Source organism: Neurospora tetrasperma (genome assembly GCF_000213175.1).
Source record: "Neurospora tetrasperma FGSC 2508 unplaced genomic scaffold NEUTE1scaffold_6, whole genome shotgun sequence".
Taxonomy (NCBI): Eukaryota; Fungi; Ascomycota; class Sordariomycetes; order Sordariales; family Sordariaceae; genus Neurospora; species Neurospora tetrasperma.
This window is the reverse complement of record NW_009799104.1, coordinates 824,960-841,461: the sequence shown is the minus strand read 5'-3', so window position 1 is coordinate 841,461 and position 16,502 is coordinate 824,960. Positions and strand designations below refer to the sequence as shown.

The 16,502-nt window shown below is 52.0% G+C and overlaps 5 protein-coding genes across 5 annotated transcripts; all 5 read left to right on the top strand.

Moving 5' to 3' along the window:
- Window positions 1–1,568: 1,568 nt before the first annotated feature.
- NEUTE1DRAFT_87200 (fructose-1,6-bisphosphatase) lies at window positions 1,569–3,310 on the top strand (the record flags this gene model as incomplete). Its single annotated transcript, XM_009855810.1, has 3 exons — window positions 1,569–2,067; window positions 2,162–2,946; window positions 3,042–3,310. 3 exons carry the CDS (start codon window positions 1,937–1,939, stop codon window positions 3,176–3,178), a joined length of 1,053 nt encoding a protein of 350 aa, XP_009854112.1.
- A 1,114-nt stretch (window positions 3,311–4,424) lies between these two features.
- NEUTE1DRAFT_68512 (3-ketoacyl-CoA thiolase) lies at window positions 4,425–6,237 on the top strand (the record flags this gene model as incomplete). Its single annotated transcript, XM_009855809.1, has 3 exons — window positions 4,425–4,661; window positions 4,731–4,822; window positions 4,896–6,237. 3 exons carry the CDS (start codon window positions 4,655–4,657, stop codon window positions 6,054–6,056), a joined length of 1,260 nt encoding a protein of 419 aa, XP_009854111.1.
- Window positions 6,238–8,251: 2,014 nt separating this feature from the next.
- On the top strand, window positions 8,252–10,543 carry NEUTE1DRAFT_124441 (uncharacterized protein; the record flags this gene model as incomplete). Its single annotated transcript, XM_009855808.1, has 1 exon — window positions 8,252–10,543. The coding sequence occupies one exon, from the start codon at window positions 8,252–8,254 to the stop codon at window positions 10,361–10,363; it is 2,112 nt and encodes a 703-aa protein (XP_009854110.1).
- Window positions 10,544–11,310: 767 nt separating this feature from the next.
- On the top strand, window positions 11,311–12,680 carry NEUTE1DRAFT_131741 (uncharacterized protein; the record flags this gene model as incomplete). Its single annotated transcript, XM_009855807.1, has 3 exons — window positions 11,311–11,355; window positions 11,421–12,381; window positions 12,481–12,680. 3 exons carry the CDS (start codon window positions 11,311–11,313, stop codon window positions 12,564–12,566), a joined length of 1,092 nt encoding a protein of 363 aa, XP_009854109.1.
- A 1,985-nt stretch (window positions 12,681–14,665) lies between these two features.
- NEUTE1DRAFT_112657 (uncharacterized protein) lies at window positions 14,666–15,527 on the top strand (the record flags this gene model as incomplete). The annotated part of the gene is made up of 4 exons (XM_009855806.1): window positions 14,666–14,785; window positions 14,829–15,100; window positions 15,135–15,229; window positions 15,409–15,527. 4 exons carry the CDS (start codon window positions 14,666–14,668, stop codon window positions 15,525–15,527), a joined length of 606 nt encoding a protein of 201 aa, XP_009854108.1.
- Between the last annotated feature and the right edge of the window lie 975 nt (window positions 15,528–16,502).

Sequence of the window (16,502 nt, the reverse complement as noted above, 5' to 3'; positions counted from 1 at the left end):
GGACCGGAAGCCTCATCTGCGGGATTTGATGGATTAGTAATCTAAGGCAGAGAGTATACAAGCTTTGCCGCTTCTCAGTCTTCGAGATGTTTCTTTATAGTATCGAAAAGTTGTCGTGAACATGGTGGACGACTCCTGAATGACATCCCTGACGTCACTTAAATAAAAAGGGTTAGGGTTCTGTGTACGATAAGAGAATCCGGTAAGCCGTCAAGGTGCCTGCCGGACCACGGGAAAGCTCCGCCCGAAGTGTCTCCAAAGTCCAAGCTGAGCTCGAAGCTGACCCCCGAAAAGATCTCCATTCCACAGACCGGGAGCTGGTCACGAGGACGACTGGGAAATTTGGGAAGGGAAAAAGCCACAACAGTTTCTGTTCCGTAATCAACCGGCGGTGTTGTTGTTCATTTTATTTGCCATCAAGTGATTCGTAATTGTGGTACAAACCCCGAGTCAGATGATGGAGATTCTGAACTTTGGTGATTCTTGACCGTCTCTCGTTGGCTTGTTGCCGGATTTGGGTGCCGGTGTAGTCGGGTTTGTTGACAAATCCTCAGCTTCGTGAGCCGATTGCCGGATGGTTGGCAAATTGAACAGAACACCACCAAAAGGTCTTTGGCGACAGAAATGGGAAGCATTGCCATGCGCATGTCCCGTCGGCCCGGGAAATCTTCTTTGGGGGACTTCAGTTGCATTTACCAGAGTTGCCCCGCACCCCCGGATCTCGCCCAGCCTGTCATCCTGCCCCTGACGGCTTCTGGATCGCCCCCGGTCGTTAGGCAACCCCTCCACTCCTCGTTCGTCATCTTGGCTTCATTCATATCATATGCAAAAACAAACAGTTGGGGAAAGTTCCCCTTCGGCCGGCGGCTTATCACAAACTCCTCAAACATCAGCTCGCAACAGGTCATTGAAGAGTAATGTGGGCAATCAGCAGACGGCTAATTCGGCTTTGCCACGAGTACACAAGAACCACAATAAAGCAAAACAAGCAAAGAAGCCACAGACTGCTCGAGGGGGGGGGAGGGCGGCCAGCCAACAGTCGCTGATGTCACAAGTCAGCGAGTGGACATAGGTAGCTCTCCCCGTCCCTGATTATCGATAACCGCTTGTTCAACCGACGACGGCCGAATGAGGGGTCCCATAGCTCCCGTTTTCCCCCATTCTGCAACCCGGGGTTCCGGGGTTGTGCCATTGCCTCGACAGCTTCCAGACAACTGAAGTCGCTTTGTAGTGTAGCATCTGGAGAGGAGGAAAAGCTCCTCCTGATATCATCTCAACGCCTCAACCAGAAGAGTTCCAAAGCAACATTACGCTTGCGTTGACTCCTGGACGGACGATCAGTGATCGTCGCCTGAATGTTGTCTTCCAGGCCCTCTCATACGCCAGGAACACTTCAGCCAGTCCATCATAAAAATGGAACTCCTCGTCTAGAATGGATACCAACCTGTCACGTTGATGGAGGAGATCCCCTTGGCTTGTGAACATTCCCCTGTCATGTTTTCGTGTTCCTGGCTTGTCTGACCGTCTCTTCCCGTCTTCTGCCACTCCACCTGAACCTGAAAGGGAAGCTTCTTATCTTGCTGCTCCTCCTCCTCCTCCTCCTCTTCCTCGGGCTCTCTGTTCTTCTCACTCTCAATCTTCCTCTTCTTCCATTATCTTATACCCAAATACCCAAACCAGTGTTTTGAATTTGCCATCTTCCTCACCGGAACAATACCAATCCACCGAACAGACGACCAAACATCATAGTTGCGTATAAGTCGAGCTCTTTGTTCAACGTCAACCCTCGTGACCGCGAAGCATACATCATCCCACAGCTGCAGAGTGCATAATCTAGCTAGCCACGAAATAACAGCCAGCTTGTTCTCACGATCAGTGTAGCAAGCTTCATTTTCACCAATTTCGCCAAAAACACATCCTACACACATAATTAACCATGTCGACTTTCACAACAAACGGAGCTGGCGCCGAGAACGACGGTGAGAAGGTGAACACCCACATTGTCACCCTCACCAGATTCCTCACCGAGGAGCAAGTAAAGCACAAGGAGGCCACTGGAGACTTTACGTATGTTATTCATCACGTACACCAAATCCCTTCCTGTTGACCGCGCAAACAACAGAGTCAAAGAGAACTACCAGCTAACATGAAACCCCAAAAGCCTCCTTTGCCATGCCCTCCAATTCTCCTTCAAGTCCATCGCCTACTACATCCGCCGCGCCACGCTCGTAAACCTCACAGGTCTCGCCGGTTCCTCCAACACCACGGGCGACGAGCAAAAGAAGCTTGACGTCATCTCCAACGACCTCTTTATCGAAGCTATGCGCTCCTCGGGCAAGTGCGCTTTGCTCGTCTCGGAAGAGGAAGAGCACGTAATCTACTTCAAGGACGCCAAGCACGCGCGCTACGCCGTTGCCTGTGACCCCATTGACGGCTCCTCCAACCTGGACGCCGGTGTGTCGGTCGGCACCATCTTCGCCATCCACAAGCTGGCCGAGGACAGCACGGGCACGAAAGAAGACATCCTCAAGCCCGGCACCGAGCTCGTGGCGGCCGGCTTCACCATGTACGGCGCCTCGGCCCAGCTGGTCATCACCATGAAGGGCGGCTCCGTCAACGGCTTCACGCTCGACCAGGGCGTGGGCGAGTTCATCTTGACGCACCCCAACATGACGATCCCCAGGAAGAGGAGCATCTACTCCGTCAACGAGGGTAACTCGCTCTACTGGGAGGATGACGTCAAGGCGTACTTTAACAGTCTGAAGGAAACCCAGGAGGACAGCGGAAAGCCTTACAGTGCTAGGTACATTGGTTCCATGGTGGCCGATGCGTACAGAACGCTGCTCTATGGTGGTATGTTTGCGTACCCGGCAGACAAAAAAAGCCCCAAGGGTAAGCTGCGTATTCTGTACGAGTGCGCGCCCATGGCTATGATTTTTGAGAATGGTAAGTCTTGTCATCCGTTTTTCATCACATCACCCCTTGCGCCCAGATGAAAGTATGATGATGGATGCTAACATGTTGTTGTGTTAAAACGATAGCTGGTGGTCAAGCTGTCGATAGCAAGATGAACCGCATGCTCGAAGTCGTACCGGAGCACATCCATGACAAGGCTGGTATCTTTATGGGTTCATATGATGAGGTTGAGAAGGTCAAGAAGTACCACGGCAAGGCTTAAGCTGGGCTTGGTCAACAAAGGTGTTGGGGCTGGGGGGTTGGATATCGGGATTGGCTTGCATTTAGGGATAGCTTTTGTTTGACATGATTGTCGATACCTAGGTTGATGAATGCGCATGATGTTCTCGCAAGCAAATGCTGTCTGGTTCCCGCCTTGCATTTTTGATATCAAGGTGTGAACATCGCCAGTGATGAGTTGTCAAGGAGTTGTTCAGTTGCCTTGCGTCCACAGGTACTTCACTAACCTCTCTTGTCATCCCATCCATATGTAACCTGTAAGCTTATTCCATCTGATAAACAAGAAAAAGACATGACCTCCACACCGCATGTGACTTTGAAGGTAAGCAGTACTTTTCTTTGCATTGTCGAGTGGTCTAGATCTCGAGAGTGAAGAAAGCAAACGTCCATCCTGCCTTTTGACCGCTCGAAGCAGCACATCGCGAAACGACATTTTCGGACTCGAGCAATCATCTGAATGGGGTTGGAGCATGAACCGAACGGTTCGTTCCGAATTACGTTGTACAGTACTTGTATATATGCGTGTGCATGAATCGACCGTTGACGGCTTCCCGCAGTGCGATGTTTTGTTGATGTTAATATGAGACGGAAATGTTGACAGACAACTAGCGGCCTGTCGGCTCGGTCAACATGTGATTCCTACTTCCACGCTTGCAACCACCCCCCTGGACGAGCATTCCCATCTTCACAATGTCCAACAAGGGACGCTTGAAAGTGTTGGGTTGATCTGGATTTCCATCTTGGAAATTCCCAGTGTGGGTGGCCTCTCGGTTGTCGGAACTGCTGTTGACAGAAAGTGATTCCACAATATGGGCCCTTTGTTAAGCAGCCATTCTCGTCAACGCAAGAAAAAGAGAAGCATGTGAAAAAGGCGACAAGAGAAAACAGACCAATCTGAAAATGCGGATGCAACGCTCTTGGCGACCCCAACCGTCCCCAATCATTCCCCAGCGCACCCCCTCCTCCACACGTCTGTCGTCTGGCGCTAAACCGAATGCGGCAGTGCCTCGGCGCATTTCTGACATCACCTGCCGCCGCCTCCCGCCCCGGAATTTCATCCCACACTGGACAGCCAGCCAGCACCGCGGGTGCTCCACGCTCCTGTCGGTCTGTTAGTGCTACCACCGTCCACCGCAGGGCTCGCCCACCAGTTACACACCACCTCAGTTAGCACGCTGCCTGACGGGAGCATCAAGGGAACTGAACTGACTGGGGACTGACCAGTCGAGATCCCGAGGTTTAAACCACCTGGCGATCCATCTTTCTTGCTTCCTGTTCTCCCGTCTCGCCTTTATATATCAATACAAACTGTTTTCCTGTCCTTCCACACCGTCCTCCCTTCCTTCCACTGAACTATTTCTGCCCTTTCCAATCTTCTGAGGATACCCAACAAGCAGCCGTTGATTCTTGATTTCTATTCATCCATTTATCTAGTCGACTAATCGTATAATCATTCACAATGGGTGGTACGTATTACTGAACCGACTTTTTAGCCTCAGCAAATGGTGATTAACATGATACTCCTTCCACTACAGCTCTCGACAGACTTTCTCAGATCGGCAACCAGATCTCCGCTGGTGTTACCGGTGGTGGCCGTGACCAGATTCTCCAGAAGAACGCCGATGATGTAAGCACGACCGACCACATCGAACCGAACGACTTACAGAAAACAAGATGCGACTAACACATACAACCTACAGATCGTCGTCACCTGCGCTCTTCGCACTCCCTTCACCAAAGGCGGCAAGGGCGGCTTCAAGGACACCCACGCTGCTGACCTGATGGCCGGTGCCCTCCGTGGCCTCATCGAGCGCTCCAAGATCGACCCCTCCCTCGTCGAGGACATCAAGGTCGGCACCGTCCTCGCCCCTGGCGGTGGTGCCACCGAGATGCGCGCCGCTGCTCTCGTCGCCGGCTTCCCCGAGTCCACCGCCGTCCACACCCTCAACCGCCAGTGCTCCTCGGGTCTTCAGGCCTGCGTCGACATCGCCAACGCAATCCGGTCCGGCATGATCGAAGTCGGTGTCGGTGCCGGTGTCGAGTCCATGTCCACTAACTACGGCCCCGCCGCCGTCGCCGAGTTCTCGGACCTGCTCGAGTCCCACAAAGAGGCCGCCAACTGCAAGGTGCCCATGGGTGTCTTGTCCGAGGACATGGCCAAGGACAAGGGCGTCTCGCGCAAGGACCAGGACGCCTTCGCTGCCTCTTCGTTCCAAAAGGCCGTCAAGGCCCAAAAGGAGGGTCTCTTCAAGGAGGAAATCCTCCCGCTCAAGGCCAAGTTTGAGGACCCCAAGTCAGGCGAGACCAAGGAGATCCTAGTTGACCGCGACGACGGCATCCGCGACGGTGTCACGGCCGAGTCTCTCGGCAAGATCCGCGCGGCTTTTGCCAAGGATGGATCCATCCACGCCGGCAACGCCTCGCAGGTCTCGGACGGTGCCGCCGCCGTCCTGCTCATGAAGCGCTCTACCGCCGAGAAGCTTGGTCAGCCTATTCTCGGCAAGTTTGTCGCCGCTTCCGTCGTGGGCGTCAAGCCTCTTCTCATGGGCATCGGCCCCTGGAAGGCCATCCCCAAGGTGTTTGAGCTCACGGGCATCAACAAGGACGACGTCGACATTTTTGAGATCAACGAGGCGTTTGCTTCGCAGTGCTTGTGGTGCGCTAACGAGCTTGGTATTCCCATGGAGAAGATCAACCCCAAGGGCGGTGCCATTGCTTTCGGTCACCCGCTTGGCTGCACCGGTGCCCGCCAGGTTTCTACCCTTCTCTATGAGTTGAAGAGGACAGGCAAGAAGGTTGGTGTTACGTCCATGTGCGTTGGTACCGGTATGGGTATGGCTGCCGTTTGGGTTGCCGAGTAAGCAAGCGGTTGTGACGACAAAAAATGGGCGTTGGGTTTCCTTTCCTTTCTTTGATATAGCATATTCTGTGTCATGATTGTATGTCAACAACAATTACTGTAACTTTAGAACAACAGCGTTATCTTTCTTCTTGGATACCATATGCGTTTCATTCATTTGGTTCAGCTCAAACCTCCTGCTCTTACATCCATGTACGCGTAGAAGGTTGGCAACGATATGCAACCACTTCGTCACGTACCCCGTCACACTTCTCACCGGCAGTGTCATCCGATAACCGCTCGCGCGGAAGCGGATATGTTTCAAGTCGCTAGCTGCCTAGGTAGTACTCATGAGAAGACCACGGGAACTTTGTCTCTACAAGTATAGTGCTTGTCCGGTCGGTATGTAGCGAGGAAAACGGGCAGGCGGTCATCCTCCTCCGTTCGCATACCGACATCGATGTGGTGGTTTCCCTTACCCTCTTAGCCTCACACGGGTCTTGTATGATGAACCTCTCTCCGGTAGCACATGTCCCAGGTCCTGCCCTGTCTTCTCGAACTACAAGTACCGTACTTTTGGGCTTCAAAATCTCCAATCTCCTCCCGTTGTAACCATCCCACATGCCAAATGCCACATGCCACATGCCACGTCTCTCGTTTTGGTTCGTTTCACCATTACCGTAGAAAGACACTAGAAGCCAAGTTTGAAACAGAACCGTTCGGTATATCCGTCGTCGTCGTTACGTTCATCGGGCAAGTCCTAAAGCGGTTTCGACGAGACTTTCAAGGTCGAGGTTCACTGTTTGAGTGCCCTGCCCTGGCCAGTGGGCCTGACCAAGTCCGTCCGGGTTGGGTATGTACGGTATGTACGTATTCGAATGCTGTCTGAATGGCGGGCGGGTTTTGACCAATGGGGAAATGTGCCGTGGAAGCAAAGCCCCTTTCGTTGCCGTGGTCAGTCGTCACCGCTTTTGGAGGATCGCTTCGCTCAGTTCTTTCTTTTCGAGAGAATCGAGATCGTGGAGTTGCTACACACTATAAACGGAAAAGTTAGATGCCGAAGGAGGAGGAGCAGGGGAGTTCGTCATGATTGGAGATGCTTTGAAAGTGAAAAGTGATATTATAAGAGTTGAGCTTGTGATTGAGGCGGTTGTACATATGTACAGTATTACAGTAGTGTAGATTCTTTCCTAGTTGGACGTTACATATTGGATTGTGGGGGGTTCTTTTACTCGGGCCCAGTGGTTTGTATGCCCGCTGTCGAGCCGGTTCCGGAGGGGGCTTCCAGTGGGGGGGAAGCCGCTAACAAAGTGCTTTTTTTTACGTTAGTCGGTCCTAGTTCGAATTGATGACAAGGGCTGGCTGGCTGGCCTGTGGCAGGCAAGAAGGAACCAAGAGGAAGTGCCTGGAGTCTGGAGCTCAACAACCAAGGAACTTCCAATTCGACTTGGGCAACCTTTTGTCCAACTTCAAATTCTATCAGCAAAGACGCTTCCCACTTTGCTGGTGTTCGGGGCTATCATATACCTGACCTGACCATCGAACAGCTGCGCCCAACTTGTGCTTTCCAGCTCTACATACCACACGCACATTCGCGGCGCCCACTAGCAACGAGATCGACGATTGGTTACATCACGCCGGACCACTCTAATCTTTTCGAAATCTTCAGCGAACGAAAAGAAAGCTTCAAGAAACCTCGCTTCTTCACTACCTACCGAGTACGGCTCTCCCACGATTACGCCGGCAATCATTGACTCGATTGGGAACCGATTGTGTTTCCCCGCCTTTCTGACGAACCTGATCAGAGCTCAAAGCGAACTTCGGCCTCGGGACCCAATTTACGCCCGCTAGTTCTCGGGGTTCAGTTGCGGTTGACCAACAGAAAGGAACGCCTACTGCCGGCAGGAAACCAGCAGGAAACCGCAAGCCAGCAAGCAACACACGGACAGCCGAAGCTTTTGCACGAACCCCTCCACAAAGGTCGAAAGCCGAACCAAAGCTCGTTCGCTCGAAATCGATCCGCCTCGCTAGGCCGGGCATCTCTTTGCGTCACCGGCTGCTGTATACCCTCGGCCAGTCTAGAGAACGACAAAGTCGTCTTTTCAGTCCGACGACAAACAAGGAAGCGCCGCTACACCAGTGAGCGTGGGATCGGAGTCGGATAGGATCATTACGGAAAGGCCAAGAGGGGGCACAGGAAATAAGCACACCACAGTCATGCCTAGGGATAGGGAGAATAGCGATACATCGGGCGCCCCCGGCCAATCAAAACGGCCGACTTTGTATCACCGCGACAGCAGCTCTTCTCAGGTCGGCGGCGATCAGACAGGCAATGGCAACACCCACCACCACCGCGCAAAGGGCCCCAAGCACGTAGTTGGCGGTTCTCGGCTGCACGGAAAAGCCCCCTCCTCCAAAGGCCTACACAAACACCATGGCTCGACCTCCACGGTGAAGCTGAATCGTACCAACACCGCCGCGAGCCGACAGGGAGAATCACCTACATCGCCTGAACGGCCGCCTTTCCTTGCGTCGAACCACCGCCGCTCAACGTCCCAGGACCTCGTGACTGTCTCTACCAACCTCAAGAATACTTCTGCGACGGCGCTGAAGCGCAATCGATCCAATGCCGACGTAGCCGGAACTGGAAAAGGCAAAGCAAAGTCTACATCCAATCTGCTCAAGCGGTCCACATCCAACCCCGCCGTCCACAAGCTCAAGGGCGAACGACATAGCAAGGTTCACTTTAACATAGGAGACGACGGTCAGGACGACGACGAGGACGATCAGGACGAGTGGGTGGACGCTAGCACATCAGCCTCCCCTCTCCTGTCGCGGCGCGGGTCGACAATCAACGGTGCCGAGACAGCAAACGAGAATCACCTGCATCCGTTGGCTTCCGCGCTACCGCCCCAGGGGCAGGTTGACAGCCCGCGAGTAACACAGGTTCAATTTCCGTTTCCTTCACACCAGCAGCGTGTTCAGCCCAGTAATAATACTGTTGCCTCCGCCAACAATATCTCCCAGCAGCAACAGCAACCGCAGCAGCAGCAACAACAACAGCCACAACAACAACAAATGCCACAGCTCTCGAAACCGCCTACCAACAAGAATAGCAGCAGTCAGACTAGCATCGCGCCAAGCATTGCGCCAAGTATCGCACATAGCACCACTACCAGCCAGTCACATAACCAGCTTCTTACAGAACGCATTCTGAAACGAGTACCATCGATGATTTCGGCGCCCAAGATGTCCACAGAAAGCGTACAGGTCCAGCTAAACGCCTCACGGCCGACGTCTCCTGCTTCTTCGATGCTTTCTTCCCAAATACGTCCAGGAAGTAGCGAAAAGGAGGAGCTACTCACCTCGCGGTTTGTCGGAGGTGATCAGCTTGGATCTACTGGGAATCCCAGCAACCCCGGTGAATCCTTCCTTACCAGCATCCGAACCACGACAGAGAATGGCACCTCACGATCGATGGGAAGTCTCGAGCATGCCGGCCACCAAGGTTCCAAACTCGGGGCGGACTCGGACGACGAAGGTACTGAGATCAGGAGAACCACCAGAAAACGAAACGGCACCCAAACCAGCGTCTCCAGTGGCGTATATGGCGGTCTCAAAGATCTGAACCGAACTCAACAGAAGCTCAATCTTCAGCGAGCCAGCTCAACCCTGGACCAGCCACAGGTTCCACCGCACCACCCAACCCTTGGCCCACTGACTCCCGGCCTCCCGCTCAACGGAAACGGGTACGACAACCGCGACCCGCGCCTCACCAGAATCCTCGAGCGCACCGGCATGGAATACCTTGTCGTCCGCCGCTACCAAAACCCCGTAGCCCGCTCAATAGCACGCATAGCTCAGTATCAGGCTCTGCAGAACGGGTCTTTGAACATGAACGGTGGCGGCCGCGCTTCCCGACCGGGAACTTCTCACTCCAAGCGCGGCTCCGAACTAAGCGGTGGCCGACCCAATTTCCTCCGCGACGGCAGAGAGCCGCGAGACTCGTTCCTCGCTCAGGCCACTATCAACGCCAACCATCAGCACAGCAACTCCATGTCTGCTATCCCCTCCAAAGCCGTCTCTGCCGCAGCCCGGTTTTCAGGACTTGGTGGGATCGGGACCAGGGCTAATAGTACCAGCTCTAGTCTCGACGGCGATGGAGATGGCGGACAGCCGCATGTGGGCATGTTGAACGGTGCCAATGGTGGTTCCAGTTCACGACTGAGCGGGTCGAGTCTGGTGGATAGAAGCGAACATGCGGAGACGCAGGCGATTCTGAGGGCCTTGTGGGACAAGAGTCTGGATCTGAGCGTTAGCCAGGAATAGGAGACCTGCGGGCTTGGGACTGGAGCTGAGGGGCTTGAAGCTGATATCACGAGGAATGGAGTGACGGTTGATGTTGGTGATGGGGTTGGTGTGACTGGGAAGATTGCGAGGAGTTATGATGGGGCGGATAAAGGTGCAAGCGAGGCTTCGGATGCGAGGACGCTTGTAAGTGAGAGCTGTGCTGCCTGTGGTGAGTTTCAGAATGAGCCGCCGCCAGAGTTGTTAAGGGAAGTGGTGGGGTTGGTTAGTAGTGTCAGTCGAAGTGCGTAGGAGTATTGTTCGACGAGAATCTGGTCGGGTTGAAGACGTCAGTCACGAGCTTTCATTGCTGAGAGAGGGGTTGGTTGCTTTGGAAAGGCGTTAAGGACAACGGGCACGATTATGCGTATACATAACAAAGAAACAGGTACTGGTTCATAGGTCATTGAATGTCGGTATGAGGTCAGGTCGTGTAGACGGATACATACTAGACGAGAATGGTGTGTAAAACGGGAAGGGGGGACACTCGAAGGATGGGTCAGCGTGATGTTTTACATGAGCATAGCATATTTAGGAAGCAACTACTGTATTTGGTCTTTGTCTGGTAACTATTTGAGTGTTTAACTGACTGACTTTCGAAGCCTTTTGCTCAGTGTAATTAGTGTGAATAGTGTGTTCCTTCCGGGTCGCAAGTTGGTGATGGTTCGGATAAGCATTTTCGTCCGTGCGTCATCCAAGGTTCCCGCGCTACATTTAATTGATCACGTATCGCATCGAGCCGTGTGCGCCAACTTGACTTCTCTTCCCAATTCCCATCCTTTTGCGCCCGACAATACAAACTTTTGCAATTTCAGTCAACTTACGACAGACCGCCACTCCAACCTCTTTCCAGCCCAGCGAAGTTCTCGGTAACCATTAGCGCCACCCGATTTCGTCACTCAACACCAAATACTTGGAAACAGTTCAAGATGGCAGCGCAACTCGAAGCAGAGCGCAAGGAGTACGAGACCCAAGTACGTTTTACCCATCCCCTTTTCCCGAAAGCGTCGTCATACTAATAGAAGCCCCCATTCTCCAGCTCGAACTCGTCGATACCTCGCTCCAGGATGATCCTCAAAACGAAGAACTTCTCGCCCTCCGGACCGAACTCGTCAACTGCATCCAACTCATCGACGACTCCCTCGCCGAACTTAAAAATGCTTCTGCCGCCGTCCCCGCTCAGAATCAAGAACCGCTCGCCATCGGCGTTCCCTCCTCCTCATCATCACGAAAACCCTCCGGCCAAGGTGCCGCCGCGCCAGCACCAGCAGCAGAAGAACCACCAAAATGGTCGCGCGAGAACCACCCCGCCTTCAAGAAGCCGTCCGCCGCCGCCGCCACCACCACTCCGCAACCAGAGAAGGAAGAGGCGCCAGCACAAGTAAACTACCAAGTCAACGACACCGTCATGGCCCGCTGGCTGTCGGGCGACAAGGGCTTCTACCCCGCCAAGATCGTTTCCGTTACCGGTTCTTCGACCGCACCCATCTACACCGTCAAGTTCAAGAGCTACGACACCGTCGAGACGTTGAGAGCAAAGGACATTAAGCCCATGGCGTCTTCCACCACTCCTACCCCCGGCGCTGCCGCCGCCGCCTCTTCCTCATCGATTGGCGCAAGCGCAAGCGCAGGTTTCAAACGCAAAGCCGCAGATTCCGACATTCATCCCATCCCCTCCTCTATCCCGGCCTCCTCTGCCGCAGGCGCGGCGGCCATGGTCAGGAACTCGGACGGCATCACCCTTTCCGCTGGACCTGAACTATACCCAGGTGCGTTGGCGGCGGCGGCAGCAGCGGCGGCGGAAGAAGCAGGAGGAAAGGGGAAGGGGGACTCCAAGTTTGATAAGGATGGGAAACCCAAGTTCAAGAAAATCAAGGCTAATAAGGAGTTGGAGAAGGGCAAGAACAAGTGGCAGGAGTTTACGGCCAAGGGCAAGTTTGGAAAGGGCGCGACGAAGAAGGAGAGTATGTTTAGGACGCCCGAGGGGGTGCATGGGAGGGGTGAGTTTCTTTTTTTCTTTCCCCCTTTCGTCCGTCCTCCTCGTTGTCGTAATGAAAAGGATATTGTTGCTGACGTGAAAATGATTACAACAAAAACAGTCGGTTTCACCGGTTCAGGCCAGGCCATGCGCAAGGACCCTACGCGGTCTCGCCACATCTACCAGCCCAATGAAGATCTGGATTGATTTTGAGTCTGGCTAACTTGTGTTTTTTCTTGTGTGTTTTCTCTCTCGTCTTTTGTTCGGGGAGATAAATTCCGTTAGTCATCGAACAATCCTCTCTCTGTCTATCCACCCCGCTGTACGACCCGGACCGCTGTTATCTATCTCTAAACCACTTTCCTATCACGACTCGCGCATCTACGGACACGCAACAAGACCCTGATAATTCGGCCACGGGTCCGGCATCCATTCGAGGGTCCGCAAGGTTCCAGCTCTCAAAAGACCGCTCCATTCGACCACATCAATCAGCAACGTCATCATCATCATCAAACAACATGGACTCAGGCGTCACGGTTTTCAGACACGCTTGAATTTGGTTTCTTTCTTTTTCTTTTCTTTTTCTCCTTTACCTCCCCACCCTCAAAACTCGAGTCAACTCTTAGAGACTGGGGCTAACGTGGATAATTTCATACATAAAAGGGAGAAAAAGAAAGAAAGAAAAAAATTGGCATCTAGTTCGCTTGTTGTTTCCAAACGAAGCAAGGAGCACCAGGCAAGACGCAGAGCAATCAAATCAGTTTAGAGAAAAAGGAATCAAAAGGCTGTACGTGCAGTCATACATAGTATACGTAGTAGACCACACTATCATCAAAAATCGAAGCATGAATGAGAATGAGAGACAATCTTTGCCTAACGACCACTTCCACATTCTCTGTCTGTCTTCCGCTTTATGAAACATGATGTTGTTTGAACAATACGACGCTATTGATTATCATGGCTTTGGCGTTGTTTGTTTTTCGCTGCTAATAACCGCTTAATATCCTCGCAAGAATTTGGAAATAACAAATATATATATATACATAAAAATAAAAGTAAAACACGTTATGGGAACCATTGTAGAGGTCTTGCAAGATCCGAGTGCTCTAATGAAAGTAGACATAAGACCTCATGTCGTTATAATGCCCAAACAGGTTTGCGACAAAGGGCCTTCACAAGTGACTTGAAGACAGCTCGACGTGTCCTAACGAGCTAAGGGGGAAGATGAGTGGGACCGACAAATGGACACCCAAGCAAGAATAATCCAGCGAGGGAGTTTGAGGAAGAAAAAAAACCCACATATGATGTCGTGACCGGGGGGGGGGGGGGAGTATGGTGTGCCGTCGTGGTATTTGTCCCGTTCCACACGTCGTCCTGTCCAGAAAGCCCAGATTGAAAGCTTCTCCATCTCGTTGTTGGCTGGAGTCATGATGCCGATGAGTGATAGCTGGGTGTTTGTTTCCGAATCTTGCTTGGATTGTTGGCATTGATGCTTGCTTGCTCAGAGGAATACTGACTGGGCACCACGTCGAACGGATAAGCTGTTCAAATTATGGGGTGTATGTCGATGTGGAGTGGTGTGCTCAGGGAGGCAATGATGGGAAACATAACTAGTGGCGAGGTTTGGTTTTCGTTTCTCAAGACTCAAAGTAGCAGGGTCTGGTATGAAGGAAGATGACCACCTCAACGATAACGGGGACGAGATAGTAAATGGAAGTCGGGAGAAAGGCTCCAAGCAAGCAAGCGGAAAAGTCCACCGATGAATAACCAAGATGAGAAGAATGCCGATCAGATACAGTTCGTGGAGGAACAACTGAATGGATATCGACCTTGACCGTCGTGTTTGGCCTGCGTTCTGCTTTTTGTCTGTGTGGATGGTGTTCGTAGCTAAACCCATGAGACTGAAGGATAGTTGAGTGTCTCTAGTGTTGTGTGCTGCTGTTGGTGGCCGTTCCAAAGAATGCTGGAAGGTAAAGAAAAAAAATGAGTGTCCGAAGTTGTCATACTGTTGGTGATATTTCCAAAGAATGTGCGGTGGGATTGATGAATGATGATAAAAGTTCATGTCGGTAGACTGGAATAAGACGTCGTAAATTTGTTTTCCACGTCCTTTTATGTTGAACATAATCCCCCCCCTCCACCTCGAGCCTGTCCATATGATATTCCTTCTCAGACTCATTCTCCTCTTTCCCCGACTCCTCATAAAGCCAGAAGGAACTAAGCCAAAGATAAAAGAGCCATATGTCAACCATCCATGGCCCTAGCAGCCCCCCCAGTTGTTACTGTGATTTTGCGCCTGTCACGCGATGTCAGACTCGCACCTGCCTGCGCAGTTCTCTCTCCGCAGCAGCGGTAACAGCAAAGACCAGAGGATTCAAAGAAGGAGGAGCGTCGTGAGAAACCGAGGCGATTTCCGCTCAAGACTGGTGAGTGATTATTACCGATACCCCCCAAAACTAGTCCTGAAAGTCGGGAGGCTCCTTCTTGCTCTCGCGCGACACTCGTTGCTGCAGTGGTGACGACGGCGGGTGGATGATGATCTGTGGCGGAAGAAGTGAGTGGGAGGAGATAGCCAGTGTTGCTGCAACGTTCAAGTCTTTCAGAGCTATCGGTGGTATACATCATGATACTGAGCTCATAGGGACCGGCTGGGTTCTATTGCCGTACTATCCATGCTCGGACACCATACCCGAACTCGCCCATGACAAAACCGATGAGACCTTTCGTGGCTTAGCGGGCGAGTAAGTCGATTACTTGAAAAAAACCGTTGCAAAGGACTGTGATAGAGATCAAGAGAAATCGCAAATACATCGAATACGCTCTCTATGGGATATTTCTATCCGAATGTTGCCTGAAAATCAGGTTCAAAGGTGTGAAAAGGACGCTTAGTTGAATGCGTAGTAAGATTATATCTCAGGTGTCATGTCCAAAGGGTCTCAAACTATTTTGTCTAGAACGAGCCGAGCTTTCTGACGTGGTGATTGCTGGTTTGGCTTTTGGCCCCAATGATGAAGAAGATGTTGTCAAAGTTTTTCTTTTTTTTTTATAGCCCATACTGGTGACCCCGTATACGGTGATGATGGGGGTTATATCGGCTTTCCCGAGTGTGGTATCAAGTGTACTCAGGTGCCGGTGAGCGTCCTGGTCTTGACGCTTTGTAGTGTGTGATGAAGTGCAAAATGCCCGGCAGTGCCTCTCCTTGCTACGATTACCCATTTTATGCCGCGTGTGCTCTTTGTGGAATGACGATACGAAGCGTATATAAAGAGCAGGAGCGATAGAGGCTCTTCAAATGAAAGAGTCCAAGAGTCATGACGTGGGTCAGTCTTCTCCTGGCTCAGGAAGATCGACTCTTGAAGCCCCTTGGAATTCTCGGTGATATGTGGTACTTACTGTAGTCTTAGTATGTTACTATGTCTGAGTACTATCCACAAAGTGTTACTCAGAATCGAAGCTGCACTTGTTAGAGCGAGGAGTGGACGCCGAAAGTGTGGTGATGCCTGTGTCGGTGACGATAGTAACGATTTGTTGGTCGAAAACGGTCGAAGCTTGTGTAGTGGCCTTGTGGGAGTTTGCATCGTGACCACACTTTCATCGAGTCAACTTATCGGCCTCCTCGTATACCCGCCTCTTTCACAACCTTGGGATATCTCATCTTGCTTTTCGTGCCTAGGTCGAGATGCATTCACCACGTGCAGGATCCAGTTTCGGATAGATACCCTACCCCTTGACCAAACAAGGCAAGCAGGTAAAGCACGTAAAGCAGGTAAGCTAAAACCTAAACTTTGGAAAAGAAAAGCAGGGTAGGGTTGGAAGTCTATCACCAGTACTACCGCAAAGACTCGGGGCATAGCTTTTCAACTTCCAGGGAAATCAGGCATAATCAGACATACATATGCCCGATTATGTGGATTTTATGCCTTCAGAAAAGAGTGGGGGAGACGTGTTACTATCCCAAAGCACTGTAAATCAGATTCCTCTAGAGCGCTGCCTTTTCCCACCTATTTCTTCAAGGGAGCTGGAGGGTGGGGACATTCAGAATTACCATCTTGCATAGAAATCTTGGTGGGCATAAATATTGCAGTGTACTTGCAGACCCTGCTTGATTTCCCTGGAAGTTGAAAAGCTATGCCCCGAATCTTT